Here is a 19,400-nt window from a genome sequence, read left to right as displayed (position 1 = left end):
TCCCTTTGCGGAAATAAAAAAGCAAAATATGACGAAAATGTTCCTTTTGATTTTCCATTTTTCAACGAACGCCAAACAAAAACTACAAAACAGATCAAAAAACTTTTTTTACTGATTAACAGCTGAATAGCCAACTATCAAATACAAAATGTGTTTTACATTTGTACTACGTCTGCAAACCTAAAAATTCAACTGAAGCCATATATGTGTGAAACCCGCAATTACTTAGTTGCCGACCCAATACTTTGATGTAGATGGTAAAAACCTGGAGACTCGAGTGTCTGCACTCCCCTCATGCTGGGAGTTTTAAAAATTATAATCTTAATTTTATAGAACAGACACGAAGCTAGGAATCAACTTCTTTTACCTACAGTAATTACAGTGACTTTAAAAATAAAACTAAATAGAATTTAGAGAGTAAATATTCATTTTACATAACACATAGTTTTGCATTGAAATGAAACAGCCAAGTCTCGGTTTAGTAGACTTACTATCTCAGGTCCAGTTCAGCACATTGGGTTTCTTTGGCTTTAGTAAAGTTGGTTCTGAGAATGCCTTTGTGTAGGTATTTCTATAAAAATAGTATTGATATATGGTGACCGTGTTTCCTGATTCAGACCGCCAGCAGGCAGCCCTTGAGCTTTAGATGTAATCAGTGTCACTGGGTAGGTCTGAGAAGCTTCGCTCACAGGTGTGCTCACAGGTGCACCGTGGTGGGTACGGATCCAGTGGTTGCTTAAATATGAAACAGCAGTTCCTCATTGTGAGTTACTGGCGTGCTGTTTGTGGGCGTTGCTGTTGCCACGTGCTGTGAATGGAGACAGAATCCTCTGCTAGTCTGAGGATCTTCAGCTGAGGGCTGCGGTGCAGGTACCTGTGCCGCCAAGCATCTCCGCCTTTGGATCAGATCTTGCCTCTTTCTACCTGACAGCACCTGGGACTAACAGTGTCACAGTGCTAAGCGCAGGTATGAAGACCTGCACTGCAGCACCTTGCAGGCCAGTTAATGCTTTCTTAATGATTTAGGGTAGCATTCCCCTGGAAACCTAAGTTCTCAGAAAACACAGAGCCCTCCAAGAGTACATTTGTGGGCTCTCAGCAGCCTCCCATTCTTATCCTATGGACTCCGGAATGCGTTTCTGGACCCCTGTCCTGGTCCTTGTATTTGCCCTCCCAGTGGGCCTGTGTAGGTTTCCCTTCCGCCAGCGGGGTGGCCGGTGGCCGAGGTCCCTGGATCCCAGGCCCGGGGAGGCTCCTTCCGGAGACGGAAAGGTGTGGAGGCCTGAGCAGGGGAGAGGCGCTAGCCCAGAGGGTAGAGGTAGGGGCATTGTCCTCCGGGGGCGGGGGTCCTGTCAGGGGGACGAGCCCGCCGGGACCGTCCCGGGATGGAGTGCGGGCCAGGGCGTGGGAGGAGGCGCGGAGCGAGCCTAGCACCTGCGCCGCCCCCGGGCCAGGTGGACCTGCGGCCCCGCACCAGGTTCTCCGGCCGTGGGCGGGCGCGGAGGGGAGGGAGGGGTCGTCGCCATTTAACACTCCCGGGGAGTGCCCGCCGGGGAGGGAGGGGTTGAGGTCTGTGAGGTCGGAGCTGCGGCCTCCGGCGATTCCGGGCCCGGCGCTGGCTGGACTCGGAGGAGCGGGCTTCTCCGCCGGAGCGCCGGCCGAAGACCTGCCGCCGACCGTGCGTACGCCCACCGGCCTTCCCGCTGCGCTCAGCTAGGGAGTTGAGTCGTAACTTGTTTTCTTTGCTTTCTCGAAGGAAAAGGATATGTAACTATAGGTTTACCTTTAGTTATAGTGTTGTCCCCAAAGTCGTTATATTTTTAACCTTATCTGTATTTATATACATTTGACCTAATTTGTTTTTCAGGTTGTGCTTTAAGCATGTTCATTTCTGCCCTAATTGTATTTAATCAGATACTTTAACCAGTGTGCTTTTTTTTTTTTTGGCAAACATTTTGGTACTTGAAATGTGACTTTTTAAGGTGTATTTGTTTTTAATTTCAGTCCTTATTTTTTGGTTAGCTGATTCAGCAGCATATAAGGATGTATATAAAATTGACTTCTCTATTTTTTCATATCAATTTCTAGTTGTATTTTCTTTTTCTTTTCTTTCTTTCTTTCTTTTCTTTTTTTTTCGTTAAACTTATTTTGTGGCTGTTGTTGAGCAAGTAGGCCAGGCCATTGTTGATACATATTTTATGCCTCTTATCAGTGTAAAACTGACTGTGTATCCTGTGTAACACTTGTATTTTTCACCAGATACTTTGCTTGACAATATGGCCACAGGGGGTTTTAGTTTATCATTCAATTGGTAAACATCTTTTTAATTTTTTTTAAAATTTGGACCCTTTGTTGTAATTTTAAATGTTTCTTTTGAAAGCTTTAATAGAGCTAACTGTTTGAGATTAATGGTTGTGATTGAGATGCTTGCCTTTTTAAAGACAAACTAGTCCTATTTCCTGCAATGATTTGCAATTCAGAATCTTATTTTATGAATGTTAAGTTACAATGTTGAAAGTATTTTCTTCTTTCACTTCCCACTGAATGAGAATTCTTTCTTTTCTCTTTTATCTTGGTTAAGTTAACTCAAACTAGTATAAACTTTGTCACCTTTTCTTTGCAAAAAAATAAGGGAAATATATATATTCCTCTCTAAATTCCAGTCTCATTTCACCTCTAATCTTTTGGCATCCTTGTTCTTCTTTAAGAGAGAATTGTAAGTTTTTTGAAATACTATATCTGAAAGAATTCAGACTACCACACGAATTTGATTTGGTATAATTTTATGTTACACCTTTTTCTTTTTTATGCTTGGGAAGCTCCCCCCCACCACCCCCTCTTCTTCCCAAGAGTTTTTTCAGCTTATCACAGAAGAAAGGTTTTTATTTTTTCTTTCTCTTATTTTAAGTTACCTGTCTATAATCCTTTTTTTTTTTTTTCTGCTTAAAAGAGTTAGGATCTTTTTGTTGTTCTTATTTCTTTGAATTTGCTTCCAGGATGCATCTGTGGTTCTACACTAATTAGTGTAGCTTTCAGTATCCAGGTCTAGAGAAGTATTGGTTAACTTTGCCTTTAAAAAAAACCTACCTTCTTTATATTCTTTAATACTATTTAGTAACATCTAGATAATTTTGTTTCCTGCTCTTACTTCATTATCTTCTTTGTCATGGTTTTCATTATCTTGGAACATGTCTTCAGAATTTCAGATTTACTTCCCAAGGTTGTTCTCAGAATTCCCCTCATCCTGGTCTTTTACTAATTTGCTCTCTGTCATATTCTGCTAGTCTCTTTCTCAGTCACAGAGTCATTTGTAACCGTGCTGGCTATCAGATTGGAGTGTGTGTGTGTGTGTGTGTGTGTGTGTGTGTGTGTGTATGTTTTAAATCTGTTCTATGGAGTTATTATAATGTGGATAAGAGGTTAGGTTGTGGTGTCAAATACCAGCTTTTCTGGTTACTAAATGCAGGATTTCGGGCAATTATTCAACTTCCCTGAGCCAGTTTTCCTCCAGTAGAGAATGTTAATAGGACTTAGCTCACAGGGGTGTTGGATTTAGGGAGATGTGCCTGTAAAGTGGCCTGGGTAATGCCTACAATGAGTATCCAGGTGCCCACGGAGTCTGCAGGGAGCTTTTTGTAGTAGGAAGGCTCATCCTCTGAGCAGTCTGAAGAAGGATCCTCTGTTAAATTCTTCCATGCATCTCCATGAGGTTTAGTCAGAGTTTAACATTTGAAGGCCTCGGACCTGCCCAACATTGGCTTAGGGAGACTGGAGCCACTGGGGCCTTCTGGGGCCTTCAGGGCAGTGAGGCTGCGCGCTGGAGTGTGGGGGATCTGGTCAGGACCTTTGCTGTAGACCAGTCATTGTCAGGTAGGTTTCTTTTCCCTGTTTCTCTTTCAAGAATGCTTGTGTGTTGGTATATTATACATTTAAAAAAACTTTTATGGTTGGGGTCTCAGTAACATCATCAGTTTATCAGTGCAACAAACAAACCTTCAGTTTGCTTTCAGTGATAGATTTTATTTCCCTTATGATTTCCATTTTTAAAAGTATATAGAATACTAGCATGCTTTCACAAGTTCTCAGAATTGTCATTTACTCCTGAACCACTTCCACCACATTTACTAGCTTGCTTTCTGATTTGCCCTTCCTGCATTATTTTTATAATGATAAGCAGATATATTATTTTCAACTTATACTGAAGGTAGCATATTATATGTGCTCTTTTGCATGTTGCTTTTTTCACTTAAAAAAAAGTCTGCAAGTCATTTCATATCAGTTGATAGATTTCCCTCTTCCTCCCCCTCCCTCACTTTCTTATCTGCATCATAGTTTATTCTGTGGCCGATGCTTGGATATTAGGTAGTTGTCCATATTTACATAACAAATGGTTCTGAAAGGCAGTAACTTTGTGTTTAAGGGTTTTTTTTGAATTTTTGAGAGATTTCTAGGACAAATTCCTAGAAGTGGGATTACTGGCTAAGCCCGGATGAATGCTCAAGAAATTGACAGAGATAATGTCAAATTCCTTCCCCAGGGTCTACTGGCAGTTCCCTTTACCACCCGGAAAGTAAAGTGTAAAAGAACTACTCTTTCAATAGGCTGGCCCACAAGAGTGTAATGTTCACCTTTTGAATTTTTGTCCATTTTATGTGAAAAATATCTCAATGTAATTTAATTTTCATTTCTCTTTTGAGTGAAGTTGATAATTTTTTATGTGTGTAAGGGTAATTTTTACCTCCTCCTATATGAGTGTTGCCTGTTATCGTTGAAGATTTTTTTTTTTTACCTCCCAATTTAATTGTTCTTTATATATTGGGGTTATAAGGCCTTTATCTGTGTTATATGTTGCAAATATTTCCTTCCAGTTAGTAAGTTTCCCCTTTGATTTTGTTTATGTTATTTTTTGCCACACAATATAGCCAGAATTATCAAATTTTTATTACTTCTGGATTTTTTGAGTTAGAATCATCCTTCCTTACACTGAGATTATAGAAGAGTTCTTTTTTTTGTTACTATTAATCCTCAGCTAGGATATTTTTCCCATTAATTTTTAGAGAGAGTGGAAGGGAGGGAGAGAGACACAGAGAAAGAAACATCAATGTGAGAGAGACACATCTATTGGTTGCCTCCCACACATGCTCGGACTGGAGCTAAGGGATTGAGCCTGCAACCAAGGTATGTTCCCTTGATCAGAATTGAACCTGACACCCTTTAGTTTGTGGGCCAACGCTCTAACCACTGAACAAAACCAGGTAGGGTGAAGAGTTCATATTTTCTTCTAGTTTTTGCATCACTTTATTTTTTACTCTTAACTCTAGTCCATTTGGAGTTGCTACTTGTATATGATTTGAAGTATCATTTTCCAGTTAGCTATATGGTTGCCCACGAACCAGACATTAAAAAGACTCTTTGCCATCCACTTGAGATTCCAGATTGGAGTTCTAGATCGGGTTGGGGTTTATTTTGGAATTGCTAGTCTGTTCCATGGATCTTTCTGTTAGCAGTTCTAGAGGCTCTGTTGTATGTGGAGGAAGTATTGGTCCCCCTTCAGAACTTTTAATTTCATGTATTTCCTGGCTGTTCTTTTGTTTATTTTTCCTTATGAACTCCATGTTAACTTAGATCTAACTACGTAAAAACATCATTGGAGTTTTTATTGGGATCACTTTAAAATTTTTAATTGATTAGGGGAGAAATGATATCTTGATGATAGACATCCTAACCATGAACAGATATGTCTTTGTGTTTGTGCAGGTCTAGTTCAGTGTCTTCTTATAGTGCTTGTAATTCTCTTTGTATAGGTTTTAGGCATTTCTTTAGTTCATTCCTAAATATTTTATCCATTTTGTTGCTGTTATAAGTGAGATTTTCTCATTTATTATACCTTTTAACTGATTATTTGTGTGTGTATTCATTTGATTTTTCATTGCTTGTTTTATATCATGCTATTTTCTTTAAAAAAAAATTTACTGATTTTTACAGAGAGGAAGGGAGAAGGATAGAGTTAGAAACATCAATGAGAAAGACACATCGATTAGCTGCCTCCTGCACACTCAAAACTGGGGATGTGCCCGCAACCAAGGTACATGCCCTTGATTGGAATCGAACCTGGGACCCATGAGTCCGCAGGCTGATGCTCTATCCACTGAGCCAAACCGATCAGGGCATCATGCTACTTTCTTAAGTTCTTTTATTGAATTTGTGATCAGTTCTCTAGGATTTTCAAAGTATTTTACCTTGACATCTACAATACAGTTTTATTTCTTCTTATTACTCTGCCTTACTTTTTGTTTCAAGGTTTACACTGACTTCAGAATTGTGTTCAATGGTAGTGTACATAGTAGACATCCTTGCTCCAGTGGGAGTCCCTCTAGGGTCTCCAGGTGAATAAAGTGTTGGCTTTAGAATTGACGTGTTTATGTATAGCACATTAAGGAAATACCATCCATTTTTACTTTTTATTTTTTTTATTTTTTAATATTGATTTTGTACAGAGAGGAAAGGAGAGATAGAGAGTTAGAAACATCGATGAGAGAGAGTCATCGATCAGCTGCCTCTTGCACACCCCCTACTGGGGATGTGCCCGCAACCAAGGTGCATGCCCTTAACCGGAATCGAACCCGGGACCTTTCAGTTCCCAAGCCGATGCTCTATCCATTGAGCCAAACCGGTTTGGCCATTTTTATTTTCTTAAGAGTTCTTTAATTAGGAATGGATTTTGGAATTTTTTCCGAGGGCTTCTCAGAATCTATTGAAATTATTTTTCTCAGACCTAAGAATGTGTTAAATTTTAATAATGGATTTTCTTTTTAAAAAATATGCTATTGTTTTTTTGTTTGCTTTTAAGAGAGAGAGATAGGAAGGGAGAAGGAGAGAGACAGACAGAAACATTGATGAGAGAAACATCAATTGGCTGCCTCCTGCATGCCACCTACCAGGGTTTGAGCCCACAACCTGGCCATTTGCCCTTACTGGGAATCAACCGGCGACCTCTTGGTGAACAAGATGCTCAACAAACTTGAGCCACACCTGCCAGGCGGATTTCTGATATTTAACCATCCTTGCATTTTACCATCCTTGCATAAAATCCATTTGGATATGGCTTATTATTTTCCTATTTGCTACTGGAGTCTATTTGTAATATTCAGTATTTTTGCATTAATATTAGTGCATTCATATGATACATGTAAGACTTCAGCTCATGCTAGTTTCTCATTTTTGGTGAGCAAGTCTTTTCACGTCAGCCCAGCAGCTCAAAAAGATACAGCTCCCTCCTGCACTGTTGGTGGGAATGCAGACTGGTGCAGCCACTGTGGAGAACAGTATGGAGTTTCCTCAAAAAACTAAAACTGCCATTTGATCCAATGACCCCACTTCTAGGAATATATCCCAAGAAACTAGAAACACCAGCCAGAAAGGACATATGCACCCCTATGTTCATAGCAGCACAATTCACCATAGCTAAGATTTGGAAACAGCCTAAATGTCTATCAGCAGATGAGTGGATAAGAAAACTGTGGTACATCTACACAATGGAATACTGAGCTGCTGTAAAATAGAAGGAATTTTTACCATTTGCAGCAGCATGAATGGACCTGGAGAGCATTATGTTAAGTGAAATAAGCCAGGCAATGAAAGAAAATACCACATGATCTCACTCATTTATGGAAAATAAAGAACATTATAACCCGATGAGCAAAAAGATAGACACAGAGGCAGTAAAGCACTGAGCAGACTGTCAAATTACAGCAGGAAGGCTAGGGAGTGTTGGGGAGGGAGGGAAATAGATCAACCAAAGGACGCATGCATGCATATAAGCACACCCATGGACACAAGACACTGGGGGTAGGGGGGGATGAGGGTATGTGTCAGAGGGTAGGGGAGGCTGGGGGAAGGTCTATGGGGGAAGAAAAAGGAGATATATGTACTACTACATGTAATACTTTAAACCATAAAATAAAAAAAGATAGAGCTCCTTTTGTGGATGTTTTAGATCAGAAGCCATGGCAGGTAATGAGAGCTCCCCAGTGTTGTGCCCAGGCTTTTAAGGCAGGCTAACTCACAGGCACAAAGGAGGGTTTGGGCTGGCCTTCGCAGGCTGGCACTTCGTAAAAACCTCTATTTTGAAAAGAATAGTGCCATTCTGTTCAGAAAATGCCAGAAGCCATAGTTGGATTTGGATGTGGAGTGATTATTTCACAATTTTAGACACCAAGTCATTTGGAATGGGTGGTGATACTTCGTTAGTGCGAGTCCTTGTCTAAGCTGCCCATAGCAAACGGAGCACCCTAGCAGCACCGCTTTGCCTTCTGCAGTGGGGGTTTAGCAGACTATTCCACACAAGCTACTTCCTGATTCTGGAATATGCTCTTTTTTTTCTTAAGTTTGAGTAGCTCTTGGGCTTTCCCCCCTTCTTATTTATGTTTACTTGGATATCTCCATCCTCTATTTACATTTTCTTGGAGGTTTTAACTCAAATTGAGTGATGTTATCAGAGGCTCAAAACAAATTGCTTTTTCAAAAATATATACCCTAAATTAGCATCATGAAAATGAAAGCTTAATGTATAATCTATAAATGTTTCATGAGTTCAAAATGGTTTATACAAGGACTGTAATACATATGCATAACACCCTGGTTCTGTTTTCATTTCTCCTGGCATTTAGAATTGCAGAATATGTGTAGAGTGTGGCACACGGTCTAGCTCTCAGTGGCACCACAATTGTCTGGTGTGTGACAGTTGTTACCAGCAGCAGGACAACTTGTGTCCTTTCTGCGGGAAGTACTACAACCCAGAACTGCAGAAAGACATGCTTCACTGTAATATGTGCAAAAGGTAAGAAGACATTTGCCCATGGAAGTGGTTAGTTCCTCTATGTCAGTGGTCGGTAAACTGCGGTTCGTGAGCCACATGCCCCCTTGAGTGTGGCTCTTCCACAAAATACCACGTACTCTAATTAAGTTAATAACAATGTATCTACCTATGTAGTTTAAGTTTAAAAAATTTGGCTCTCAAAATAAATTTAAATTGTACTGTTATTTGGCTCTGTTGACTAATGAGTTTGCTGACCACTGGGCTATGTGATCGTTCTCTGCCTGTCTCTGTGCTCTGAGCTTTATCTCATGTTCCTTTTAGTACTGAGTGCTGCTGTAGGTGAAGTTAAGTCACATTTTCATGAATCTGAAAGGCATAAGGAACTGAATGGGCAAAAGATAAGACCAGAAATGAGCATTAAGAGGGGAACTGAAGAGGAAATAACTTGACAATATGGAAGTAAAAGGATGGCAGCACCCCCCATGACATGCAGAAATGCCCAGCCCTTCAGCAGGACCTTCCCCCGTTCCAACACCTATAACCTCTCTCTCATCCTTAACCTCTCCTTTGCCCAGTTTTTCAGCAATTGTTTCCCTTTGCCCTAGGTTATGAACTTGACTTTGAACTATAACATTTTATTTAAAAATATTTATCACTGCAGGTGGATTCACTTAGAATGTGACAAACCAACAGATCAGGAACTGGATTCTCAGCTCAAAGAAGAGTATATCTGCACATATTGCAAACACTTAGCAGCCGCCGAGATGGATGCGCTGCAGCCAGGTGCTGGTGTGGAGATGGCCGACATCACTGCAGGTACACTTGGCCCCAGCCAGCCACCAATATGCTGCGTTAGTAATAATGAGTGACTTCTGTGTGCCAGGCCCCATCTTATTCTTAATTTCTCAGCCTTTAAATACACATGTGACCCTCATACCCGAGTCTGATGGCTGACGTCTCATCTGGCTTCTCACTACTGTTCTCCTGATGTTCGAATCCAGGACTGTTGTTTACTCCAAGCATATCATTGAGCTAACAGTGCAGGTTCCTCCAGATTTGATAATAGGACTTAATTTGCGTTTCAAAATCTTTTGTTATTTCACCCTAAACAAGTTTTAGTTTTATAATTTTGTTCTTAAATGTTAATTTTCACTTCTAGAGTCCCAAATTTTGCTCAGGTATTTTAATAGTATACTATTAGCTATAAATATGATTACAAGATTCTTAGATGGTGAAGAAACAGACCTTCTTGCCATTGTTTTCATTTTCATCAGTTAGCGTGATAACCTCTATAAAAGTCTCTGCTATTATCAGCAAAGGGATTAAATAGATGCATCTTAATGACTCATATTATTCCTGTATGCATCAGTATACAGTTGTGGAATACCCTTTTAGAATAATAAAATGTCAGTTAACTTTTTCTTATTGATTTCAGAGAGAGGAAGGGAAAGAGGGATAATAAGAAAGAATTTTCAATTGGCTGCCTCGTACAAGCCCCCTACTGGGGATTGAGCCCACAATCCAGACATGTGCCCTGATCGGAATAAAAACTTGGCCTCTTGGTTCATGGATCGATGCTGAACCACTGAGCCACACTAGCTGGGCACCAGTTACCTCTTAATTCATTATGCTATCGGTATTTTAATTTTGTTTATTATTTTGTTTGTTTATATTTTCAATATATATATATATATTTTATTGATTTCAGAAAGAAGGAAGAGGGGAAGAGAGAGAGAAACACCGACGATGGGAGAGAATCATTGATTGGCTGCCTCCTGCATGCCCCAAAACGGGGGATCAAGCCCACAACCCCGGCATATGCTCTGACCAGGAATTGAACTGTGACTTCCTGGTTCATAAGTTGATGCTCAACCATTGAGCCATGCTGGCCGGGCTACTTTACATGTTTTAAAATATGTAAATATATATTGGGTTCAAAATAGTAAATTATGAAGAAGAGTTTACGATATTTTTGGTGATAATTTACCTTCACTAAAGCAACATAGTAACTGTTAACTTAGTTAACAAAAACAAAACAGGAAAAGTCATTCTAAAGAATAAATACATTTTTATTAAGATTATAACAATGAAATGGAAGTTGAAGGCTCTGAAGACCCTGTGGTGTTTCTGGAGCGAGCAGTTAATAAAGATGCCAGCGGTCAAGAGTCTACACCTGGAATTGTTCCAGATGGTAAGTGTTTTCCATATGGATGCAGTCTGTATTCTGGAAAAAATGGTGTACAGTGAATATGTGAATGCCTGCTGAAATTTTAGTACCCTAAATAAAAATTAGCCAAGACATACATACTGCTTAGGAAACTGTTTAGAGAGGAACTTTTAGTAAAATAACCTTAGACAGAAATCAATAGGCGAAAGGATAGGGATATATTAGTAGTTGAGTTGTAATCTAGAATTAATCACAAATAAATTCTTTGTTTAGGGGTCAGTTGATTTTTCATTAAAAAGTAATCTATAATAAATAAAAGCATATTATGCAAATTAGACTGGACATCTTTCCCAACAACCTACTGGATGAAGCTGGGGGGCGGGCGTAGGGATAGCAAGAGGGAGGGAAAGCCCCTTGCACGAATTTTGTGCATTGGGCCTGTAGTTTGTAATAAAAACCCAAAAAAGTAATTTGTTATTTTCTACTTCTGAGTTATACTTGTTAATTACTAACTAGAGCCGTTCCTGATTGTGAGCTAGTCCATGCTGAGATAATGAAAAATTTATTTTTAGGTCATCTTAGCAATCCTATTGAGGGGTGTTTTAATTATTTCAATTAAGCTTTTTGCAAAATTGATATTACTCTATTTGAAGATCTGAAATTAATAAGACCAGATTGAGGGAAAAACTACTTCTTACTCTTAAATTTTGGGCTCATTTGATAGTTTATGGTAGTTTATGTAAAATTGTATATTTTATACTGTAGATTGAATATAATGAGTTTTTTATTGAGGTTAACTATATTTAACAACTTATTGAAAGGTATATAAAGTCAATAAATAAGACAAAAGGCTATCTATAACAATAAGTCTCATCCTAGCTAATCTAATAAAGGAGTAATATGCAGATTGACCACACTTGGGATACACCCACAAGCCAAGCCCACCATCCAATCAGGAGCAAGTATACAAGTTAACCCAACCAAGATGGCTGTAGCCATGGAGCTAGCAGGAGGCTTGGGTTTTCCCGGCAATGGAGGAAGCCAAACTTCCTGCACATCCTGGCTGGCCCAGCCCTCTGCTCAAGGCTACAAAGTTTCAATTATAGAAGATAAATAAATCCCAACAAAAATGGCTGTAGCCATGGAGCTATGAAGAGGCTTGGGTTTCCCCGGCAACTCAAGGAGGAAGCCAAACTTCCTGGCCATCACTGGCCTCTGCTCAAGGCTACAAAGTTTCAATTATAGAAGATAGATAAATCCCAGATACCAAGGCCTCCATTTGGGTCATTGGGGGGCGTGGCTGGACTGCAAACAACCACAGCCCCCTTGCCTAGGCCACCCCATGCCCCAAGGGAACCCACACCTTGATCCAGCTGGCCCCCGCTGAGCACCAGGGCAAACCAGCTGGCCCCCACTCAGGCACCAGGCCTCTATCCTATCTAATAAAAGTAATATCCAAATTGACCATTACTCCAACACACAAGATGGCTGCCACCATGTGGACACAATTTCACAGCCACAAGATGGCCAGCAGGGTAAGGCAGTTGGGAAGGATTAGGTCGGCAGAGGAGGGAAGTTGGGGGCAACCAGGCCTGCAGGGAAGGGCAGTTGGGGGGATCCAGGCTTGCAGGGGAGGGCAGTTGTGGGGGGAGGACCAGGCCTGCAGGGGAGTGGTTAGGGGGTCATCAGGTTGGCAGGCAGAAGAGGTTAGGGGCAATCAGGAAGGCAGGCAGGTGAGCAGTTGGGAGCCAGCAGTCCTGGATTGTGAAAGGTATGTCCGGCTGCCAGTATAGGCCAGTTTCTACTGGGATTGGGCCTAAACGGGCAGTTGGACATCCCTCGAGGGGTCCCAGATTGGAGAGGGTGTAGGCTGGGCTGAGGGCCCTGCGCGCCCTTCCCCCACATGCACGAATTTCGTGCACTGGACCTATAGTAGTGCATATTCAGAATCCTCATTCTTTTTCATACCCATCTTTACAACCTGCTTAGTAAAAAATATTGTGTAGTGTTTTGTGCTTATATTGGAAATTGGCATTTGGCAGTAGGATGAAAATGTTAAGTTACTTGGAAAGAGCAGGGTTTGGGAAATTTGACTCCTTGTTGGAGATTCCATGCATGTGTCATTCACAGCAGTTCTGATCCTTGCTGGAGAACAGAAGAGCAATCTGCAAGAAGGTCTGGATACACATGAGCTTCTCACTTCTGGTAAGTGGCATGTTCCTATGGTCTATTTGGTCCCATCACAACCATAACCATGCCTTTATGGTTTCTATACAGATAGACATTGTCTATTGACTTTTAAAATTAATCATCCCTGCCGAAACCGGTTTGGCTCAATGGATAGAGCGTCGGTCTGCGGACTGAAAGGTCCTGGGTTCGATTCCGGTAAAGGGCATGTACATTGGTTGCGGGCACATTCCCAGAAGGGGGTGTGCAAGAGGCAGCTGGTCAATGATTCTCTCTCATCGATGTTTCTAACTGTCCCTCTCCCTTCCTCTCTGTGAAAAATCAATAAAATATTTTTAAAAAATTAATCATCCCTAATAATTATATAGTACTGCTTACACTCTCTAAAAAGAATTGCTAAGTCAAGTATTCATTATTTAGGCAAGTTAAAATCATTGTATAAAACTAGCTGACTATAATTGAACTGTGTGTTTATATTTCTATCTTCATACTTCTAGCATAGAACAGAAGGAATATACTTGTGGTCTCTACGTGTGTTACATATAGGCTCCTCTTTGCCAGTGAGACTTGAGGCTGTTGGTCTTCTGTTAGCATATGACTTAGGCTTCCTATAGCATTAAAATAAGGTTTTTTCATTTGAGTCACTCTAATGATGGTACTTTTGGTTTTAAACCCTTAAACATTTACTCTTCATGTGTGTTTAATTTTGTATTAAATATTTTTGAAGCATTTTTTGTGTTTAAAAATATTAAGTACAGCCTTGGCTGGTATTGCTTAGTGGATAGAGCATTGGCCTACAGACTGAGGATCCTGGGTTTGATTCTGGTCAAGGAAGGGTACGTGCCCATGTTGTGGGCTTGATCCACAGTGGGGTGCTTGCAGGAGGCAGCCAATCAGTGATTCTCTCTCATTGATGTTTCTGTCCCTCTCTCCCTCTTCCTTCTGCTCTGTAATCAATAAAAATATATTTAAAAAATACTTTAAAAAGGTACAATCAGATTTGTTATTTAATGTTTTTTCTTTATTCTCAATTATAGTCTTCCAATAAAATGGAAATGAGAAGTGAGATTTCATTTTGATATAAGGATGTAGATAAATTTCAGTTACCATTGTAAATCATAAAGGAGGAATTAATGTCCCTGTTAATGGAACCTAGAAAGTACCATGATGGTATTTGAAATACTAAGTGCTTTTTATCATCAGTGATCTTACTTGATAGGGCACTTAGGGCTCATGTTGATTGGACCACTAAAATGACTGTTAAGTAAGATTGGGTTAATGGTCCAACACTATTCCCCTGATTTAAAATTTACTAGTCAGCAACTAGAGATATTTTTGACATCTAATTATGTTTATTAACACATGCCTTGAGTAGGTTAGCAGGTATAGCTGAGCAAAATCTTCCTGTCTGTGGCCATTACACATTTGAGTCTACAGAGCTTTGTTTCCATCTGGTTGCCTGCGTTGCAGAATAGCCTTATGTTCTAGACCAGTCTTCACTTAACTTGGAGACCTTACATACTTCACTGAACTTCATTTCCTAGTTGTTAAATGAGTATAACTTCACCCACAAAGTGTTAAATAGTTTTGTAAGTGCTCAATTTATAAAACACCTATACATGTAATAGAAATTCTATTTTAATATTCTTACCAGAAATACCCTACCAGGGGTCTTCAAACTACGGCCCGCGGGCCACATGCGGCCCGCAGAGGAGTCTGATCCGGCCCGCCAGGTTTTTTGGGCAGTGAGTGCAGCCGAGGTGTTACAGTAGGAATTAGTAGTTCATATAGTCCGGCCCTCCAGCTCTCTGAGGGACCGTGATCTGGCCCCCACTTTAAAAAGTTTGAGGACCCCTGCACACCTTGGGGATTCTATTTAATGTAATGTTTTTGTAGATTTTCTGGTCTGATCTGCCATTAATTCTGCCCAAGCCTATTATTTTAAAACACAAAGCTACAGACATATAAGACATTCATGTCTTACAACTACTCCTAGTTAGAAATTTAACATAACCAATATTTCAATTTTTATAGAATCATCTCAAGATAAAATGCATCCTGAATTGGAAAATCGAATTTCTCATGCAGTAGACAATGAAAAGGTGGAAATGTCTTCTAAAGTGATGCATACTTGTGATGAAGATCAAAATGAAAACAAAATGGATGTGATGGGAAACGTGGACATCCTTGCACACCCGGCCACCGCACCAGAGGAGCTGCAGTCAGAGGAACCTAAAACGGTGGCATCCGCTAAGGAGTCCAGGTCTCCACATTCAATCCTCGACTCCGTCACCGTTCCACCAGAAACCTTGGTGTCCCCCTGTAAGGAAAGTACTGTATGCCCCATGGAACTGCTAGCTGCAGAAAGGGTACAAGAAGAAACGGAAAACAAAGTTAGTTCTGAATCTTCCACTGCCTTCATAGACTTTGAAACGACTCCTGCAGTTGAGAGTTGTGAGAAGGATGGTTTATGCCAAGACAAATCTATAAAATTTCTGTCTGGGACGGAGTTATCGTTTCCATCGGCAGTGGACATAAGCAAGGCCCATGTGTCTTCCTCTCCACCTTGTTCCTCCGACTTGCCTTCCCACGACATGCTGCCCAGTTACCCTTCAGCGCTCAGTGCTTCTGTTGGAAATATCCTGCCAACCACTTACTTTTCAGTCACTCCAAAAATTGGCATGGGTAAACCAGCTATTACCAAAAGAAAATTTTCTCCTGGTAGACCTCGTTCTAAACAGGTAGGGTGATTTTAATGATGTTGATAAACCATGTTGGAGCATTTGTATAAAACAAGGTATATGTGTTGCTTTGGAGGGCAATATTTTTTGTCTTCAGGTTGAATTTAATGTAGCGTTAACAGGTATATTCGCCGTTTTAAAAAATGCTGATAATGAAGCAGTAAACTTGAAGTGACCTTATTTGGAATTTCAACTCATTTGCAATATATAAATGTAACTTATTTGATTACAGCTTCTAATATAAAACACAAGTTTTTTTTGTTTTGTTTTTTAAAGTTCCAGTTTGCAGTTATAATAGAGCCCTTTAAAAGAAACATTAAAGTTTTGGGTATAGTGCAGCTGACATTTCAACTTAGCACTTACATTAATGGTTTCATGGAAAAATCTTAGAATTGTATTGTTGATCTTTAGGAAGTGAAGGGAGCTCCTTCTGAAATTGTTTTAGGTAATGGGGGCTCTCCCTCTAGAGGGTAAGTACCAGTTCTTTTTAGTGACACTTAAGCGAAACTACATGCAAGATGAAGTCCTCATATCTAAGATTGATTTATTCTACAAAATTCCTACTTTCTTAAGTTTTTATAAAATGGCCAAATATCAAATAGTGCAAAAGTGTTCAGTCAAAATGATAATTTGAATTTTCAAGTCTCATGACTTAAATTGATCAAATTTTTGACTTTTTATAGGAATAGTATCTTGGTCATCTATTTTGGAATTATAAATCATTAGCAAAATAAAATGGTATTTTATTTTAATGTGAGAATTAGTCTCCTCTAAATAAAGTCTAGATATATATTCTGTAAATACGGCACGTTGCAGTTATAAATTAAGAGGGATTTTTATTCTCAAAACAATTTTTTGCTCCTTAATCTTCTCTTGTTTTCTTGTCCTTTTTATTTTTTGAATAGTTATATAGTAATTATGTAGCCTTTTCCCTATATTGCTTTTGCTTCTCCTGTGTCCTCTTTTTACCCCCAAGTCTGGTAGTGTATTGCCTCCTGTTTATTTCACTACTGCTTCATAAATTGCTGCTAATCTCATGACTGTTTTGTTGGCCATGTTTTACCTCTCCCTTGTATTGGTTGTGGTTGGGCAACAAACAGCCTCCATTGCCGAGTTCTAGCTCTGTAATACCCTGCCAAACGTGTGCAGAGATGTCTTACATAGAACAAGGTAGCACTTTAATTTTTTAAATCATTGCTTAGGTACTGGGATCATGTGTACATGAACAGGAATGTGTATAGCCTTATATTGGAAATCCATTATTCTATCACATGAATTTCTTTAATATCAGGCATTCCTATGTTATATATTTTTTTAAATTATATTTAGTGCTTATTTTGCATACTCTTGGCTGTGGAGACTGGCTATTAAATGAGATGGATTGTCATATCAGTTGTGATATAAACAAGATTCTTTGGCTACCGTATTTTTAAAATTTTATTGTTAATATCAGTGTCATTTCCTTATTTTGTTAAATGTCATCAGTTCTATGGTCTTGACCATTTAGTGAATGACATTCTAATGAGAGAATTGTGTTTCACCAATTAAAGTTCTGTTTTATAGTGGTCAGATATTTCCTAAGAGTACATGAACTTTTTCAAGAATTCACTTAGAAATTAAATGAATTCTTTGATTAGACACCAAGAAAATCTATAAGTTGTAAATTGATTGACAGCTATTGATTGAATCAAATGTTTTCTGCAGTTACAGTGGAACGGTAAGCCTGTGCTGTGTAATAGAAATATTCAAGCTTTAGTTCTAATTTCAATTTTTTGAGTAGTCTCAATAAAAAGCAGGTGAAGTAAACTGTAATGTTTTATTTAACCCAATATATTTTAGCTTTTAATCTACATAAAAATTATTAATGAGGTATTTTCCATTCACTTTTCAGGCTCTGGTTTTAGACAAACTACATTAGAAGTGCTTCATAGCCTCAAGACTAGTGGCTACCTTAATGCACAATGCACAGCAAAGCATTTTAACAAATGTGAAAATTTCAGTTCCAGAATTACTGATGAAATTTAAATAACAAAAGATTTTGCTATGCTTTCACTATTAAAAAATATATATAAAGTGTTCAAGATAACAGGCCAAGCACACCTTGTGGCTGAGTGGCAGTATGCTGTTTTTTTAGAAAGTGACTTCTATGAAGTATTTTGTATTACTTACATAGGTTTTTACTATGACTAATTGGTCTAGGCAAGACTGATTAATATAAAAATGAGCATGAACATTTCCATAGTGCAGTTGCTTGGATGCAAACCCTAATTCTTCCATTATTGTCTGTGACACTAAACAAGTCACCTTGTGAACTGTCTTGTTGTTTCATCTGTAAAACTATACCATATGATTCTGTTATATAGTTGAATGAAAACACACATAAAGCACCTGATACACAGAAAATGGTCATGCTGCCTTGTTTTCTTTCTTGAATAGTGGATTACTACAGTTATTATTCTGTGAAAATGGAGACTTGAGAATAATCACAGGAGCAGTGGTCCTACAACCAGTCAGATTGACTAATAATCACTTGTACAAATATGTGCAAATGAAACGAACTGTGAACCTTGACCGAGTCAAACACTGCTCTCAGTAAATAAAGTATGTAGTAGGATTCTTTTAAATATATATATATATATATATATATATATATATATATATTATTTATTTCAGAGAGGAAGGGAGAGGGAGAGAGACAGAAACATCAATGATGAGAGAGAATCATTGATAGGCTGCCTCCTGCATGTCCCACACTGGGATCATGTGCCCTGACCGGCAATCGAACTATGATCTCCTCGTCCATAGGCTGACGCAACAGACTTTTATACTGTGTGTGATGTGTGCTAGAGTAGAGAAGACCACAGGGTACTATGGGCCAACAGGGTAGGCGGTAGGAAAAACTCAAGGCTTGCAGGCCAGGCCTGTTTTCTAGGAAAATTGAAGACTCAACCCTTGTTTCTTTAAGTGTGACCTTCAGACCTGAAACATCAATATTGCCTGGCAGACTCTCAGATGCCACTTTAACTTGAGTGAAATGTGTATTTTATGAAGATCCCCATGTTGACTGAAGTCCAAGAAGCACTACTCTAAACATTGAGAAGTTAAAATATAGTTTTAACCCTAAAAAATGTTCAATTCTTTGGGGTGTCAGCCAACACACAAATTATTGGGTCGGCAACTAAGTAATTGCGGATTTTTTAAAGAAAATCAAAGACAATTTTTTCATGGAACTAAATAACTTTATTCTGTAATGTATTGCCCATTTTGATCAATGACCTTTTGCCATCTTTCAGGCAGCATCATAATCCCACGTTCAAAAAACTTCTGGTTTTTATTAGCAAAAAACTGAATCAGGTACGATTTGACATCATCATCATTATTGAAATTTTTACCATTCAAGGAGTTTTGTAAAGATCGAAACAAAAAGTAATCAGATGGTGCAAGGTCAGGACTATATGGTGGATGTGGCAAAACATCCCAACCAAGC

The 19,400-nt window shown here is 39.2% G+C and overlaps 1 protein-coding gene across 12 annotated transcripts in view; it reads left to right on the top strand.

The window, feature by feature from the left end:
* Window positions 1-19,400, top strand: part of KMT2C (lysine methyltransferase 2C) — a 244,175-nt gene that overhangs the window by 128,432 nt on the left and 96,343 nt on the right. For 11 of the 12 annotated variants that reach the window (XR_014796194.1, XM_084897474.1, XM_084897473.1 and 8 more), the window contains exons 10-14: window positions 8,670-8,839; window positions 9,480-9,634; window positions 10,896-11,009; window positions 13,116-13,190; window positions 15,207-15,913. Coding sequence is in view for 11 of the 12 variants with exons in the window: in XM_084897474.1 (XP_084753600.1) it covers window positions 8,670-8,839; window positions 9,480-9,634; window positions 10,896-11,009; window positions 13,116-13,190; window positions 15,207-15,913 (1,221 nt within the window). In the remaining variant the exon portion in view is untranslated. The remainder of the gene's footprint in view (window positions 1-8,669; window positions 8,840-9,479; window positions 9,635-10,895; window positions 11,010-13,115; window positions 13,191-15,206; window positions 15,914-19,400) is intronic. The other variant, XM_084897475.1, reaches the window with a different exon arrangement.

This window comes from Pipistrellus hanaki (assembly GCF_964339955.1).
Source record: "Pipistrellus hanaki genome assembly, chromosome: 10".
In the NCBI taxonomy this organism is placed as follows: Eukaryota; Metazoa; Chordata; class Mammalia; order Chiroptera; family Vespertilionidae; genus Pipistrellus; species Pipistrellus hanaki.
This window is presented reverse-complemented; position numbering and strand designations above follow the sequence as displayed.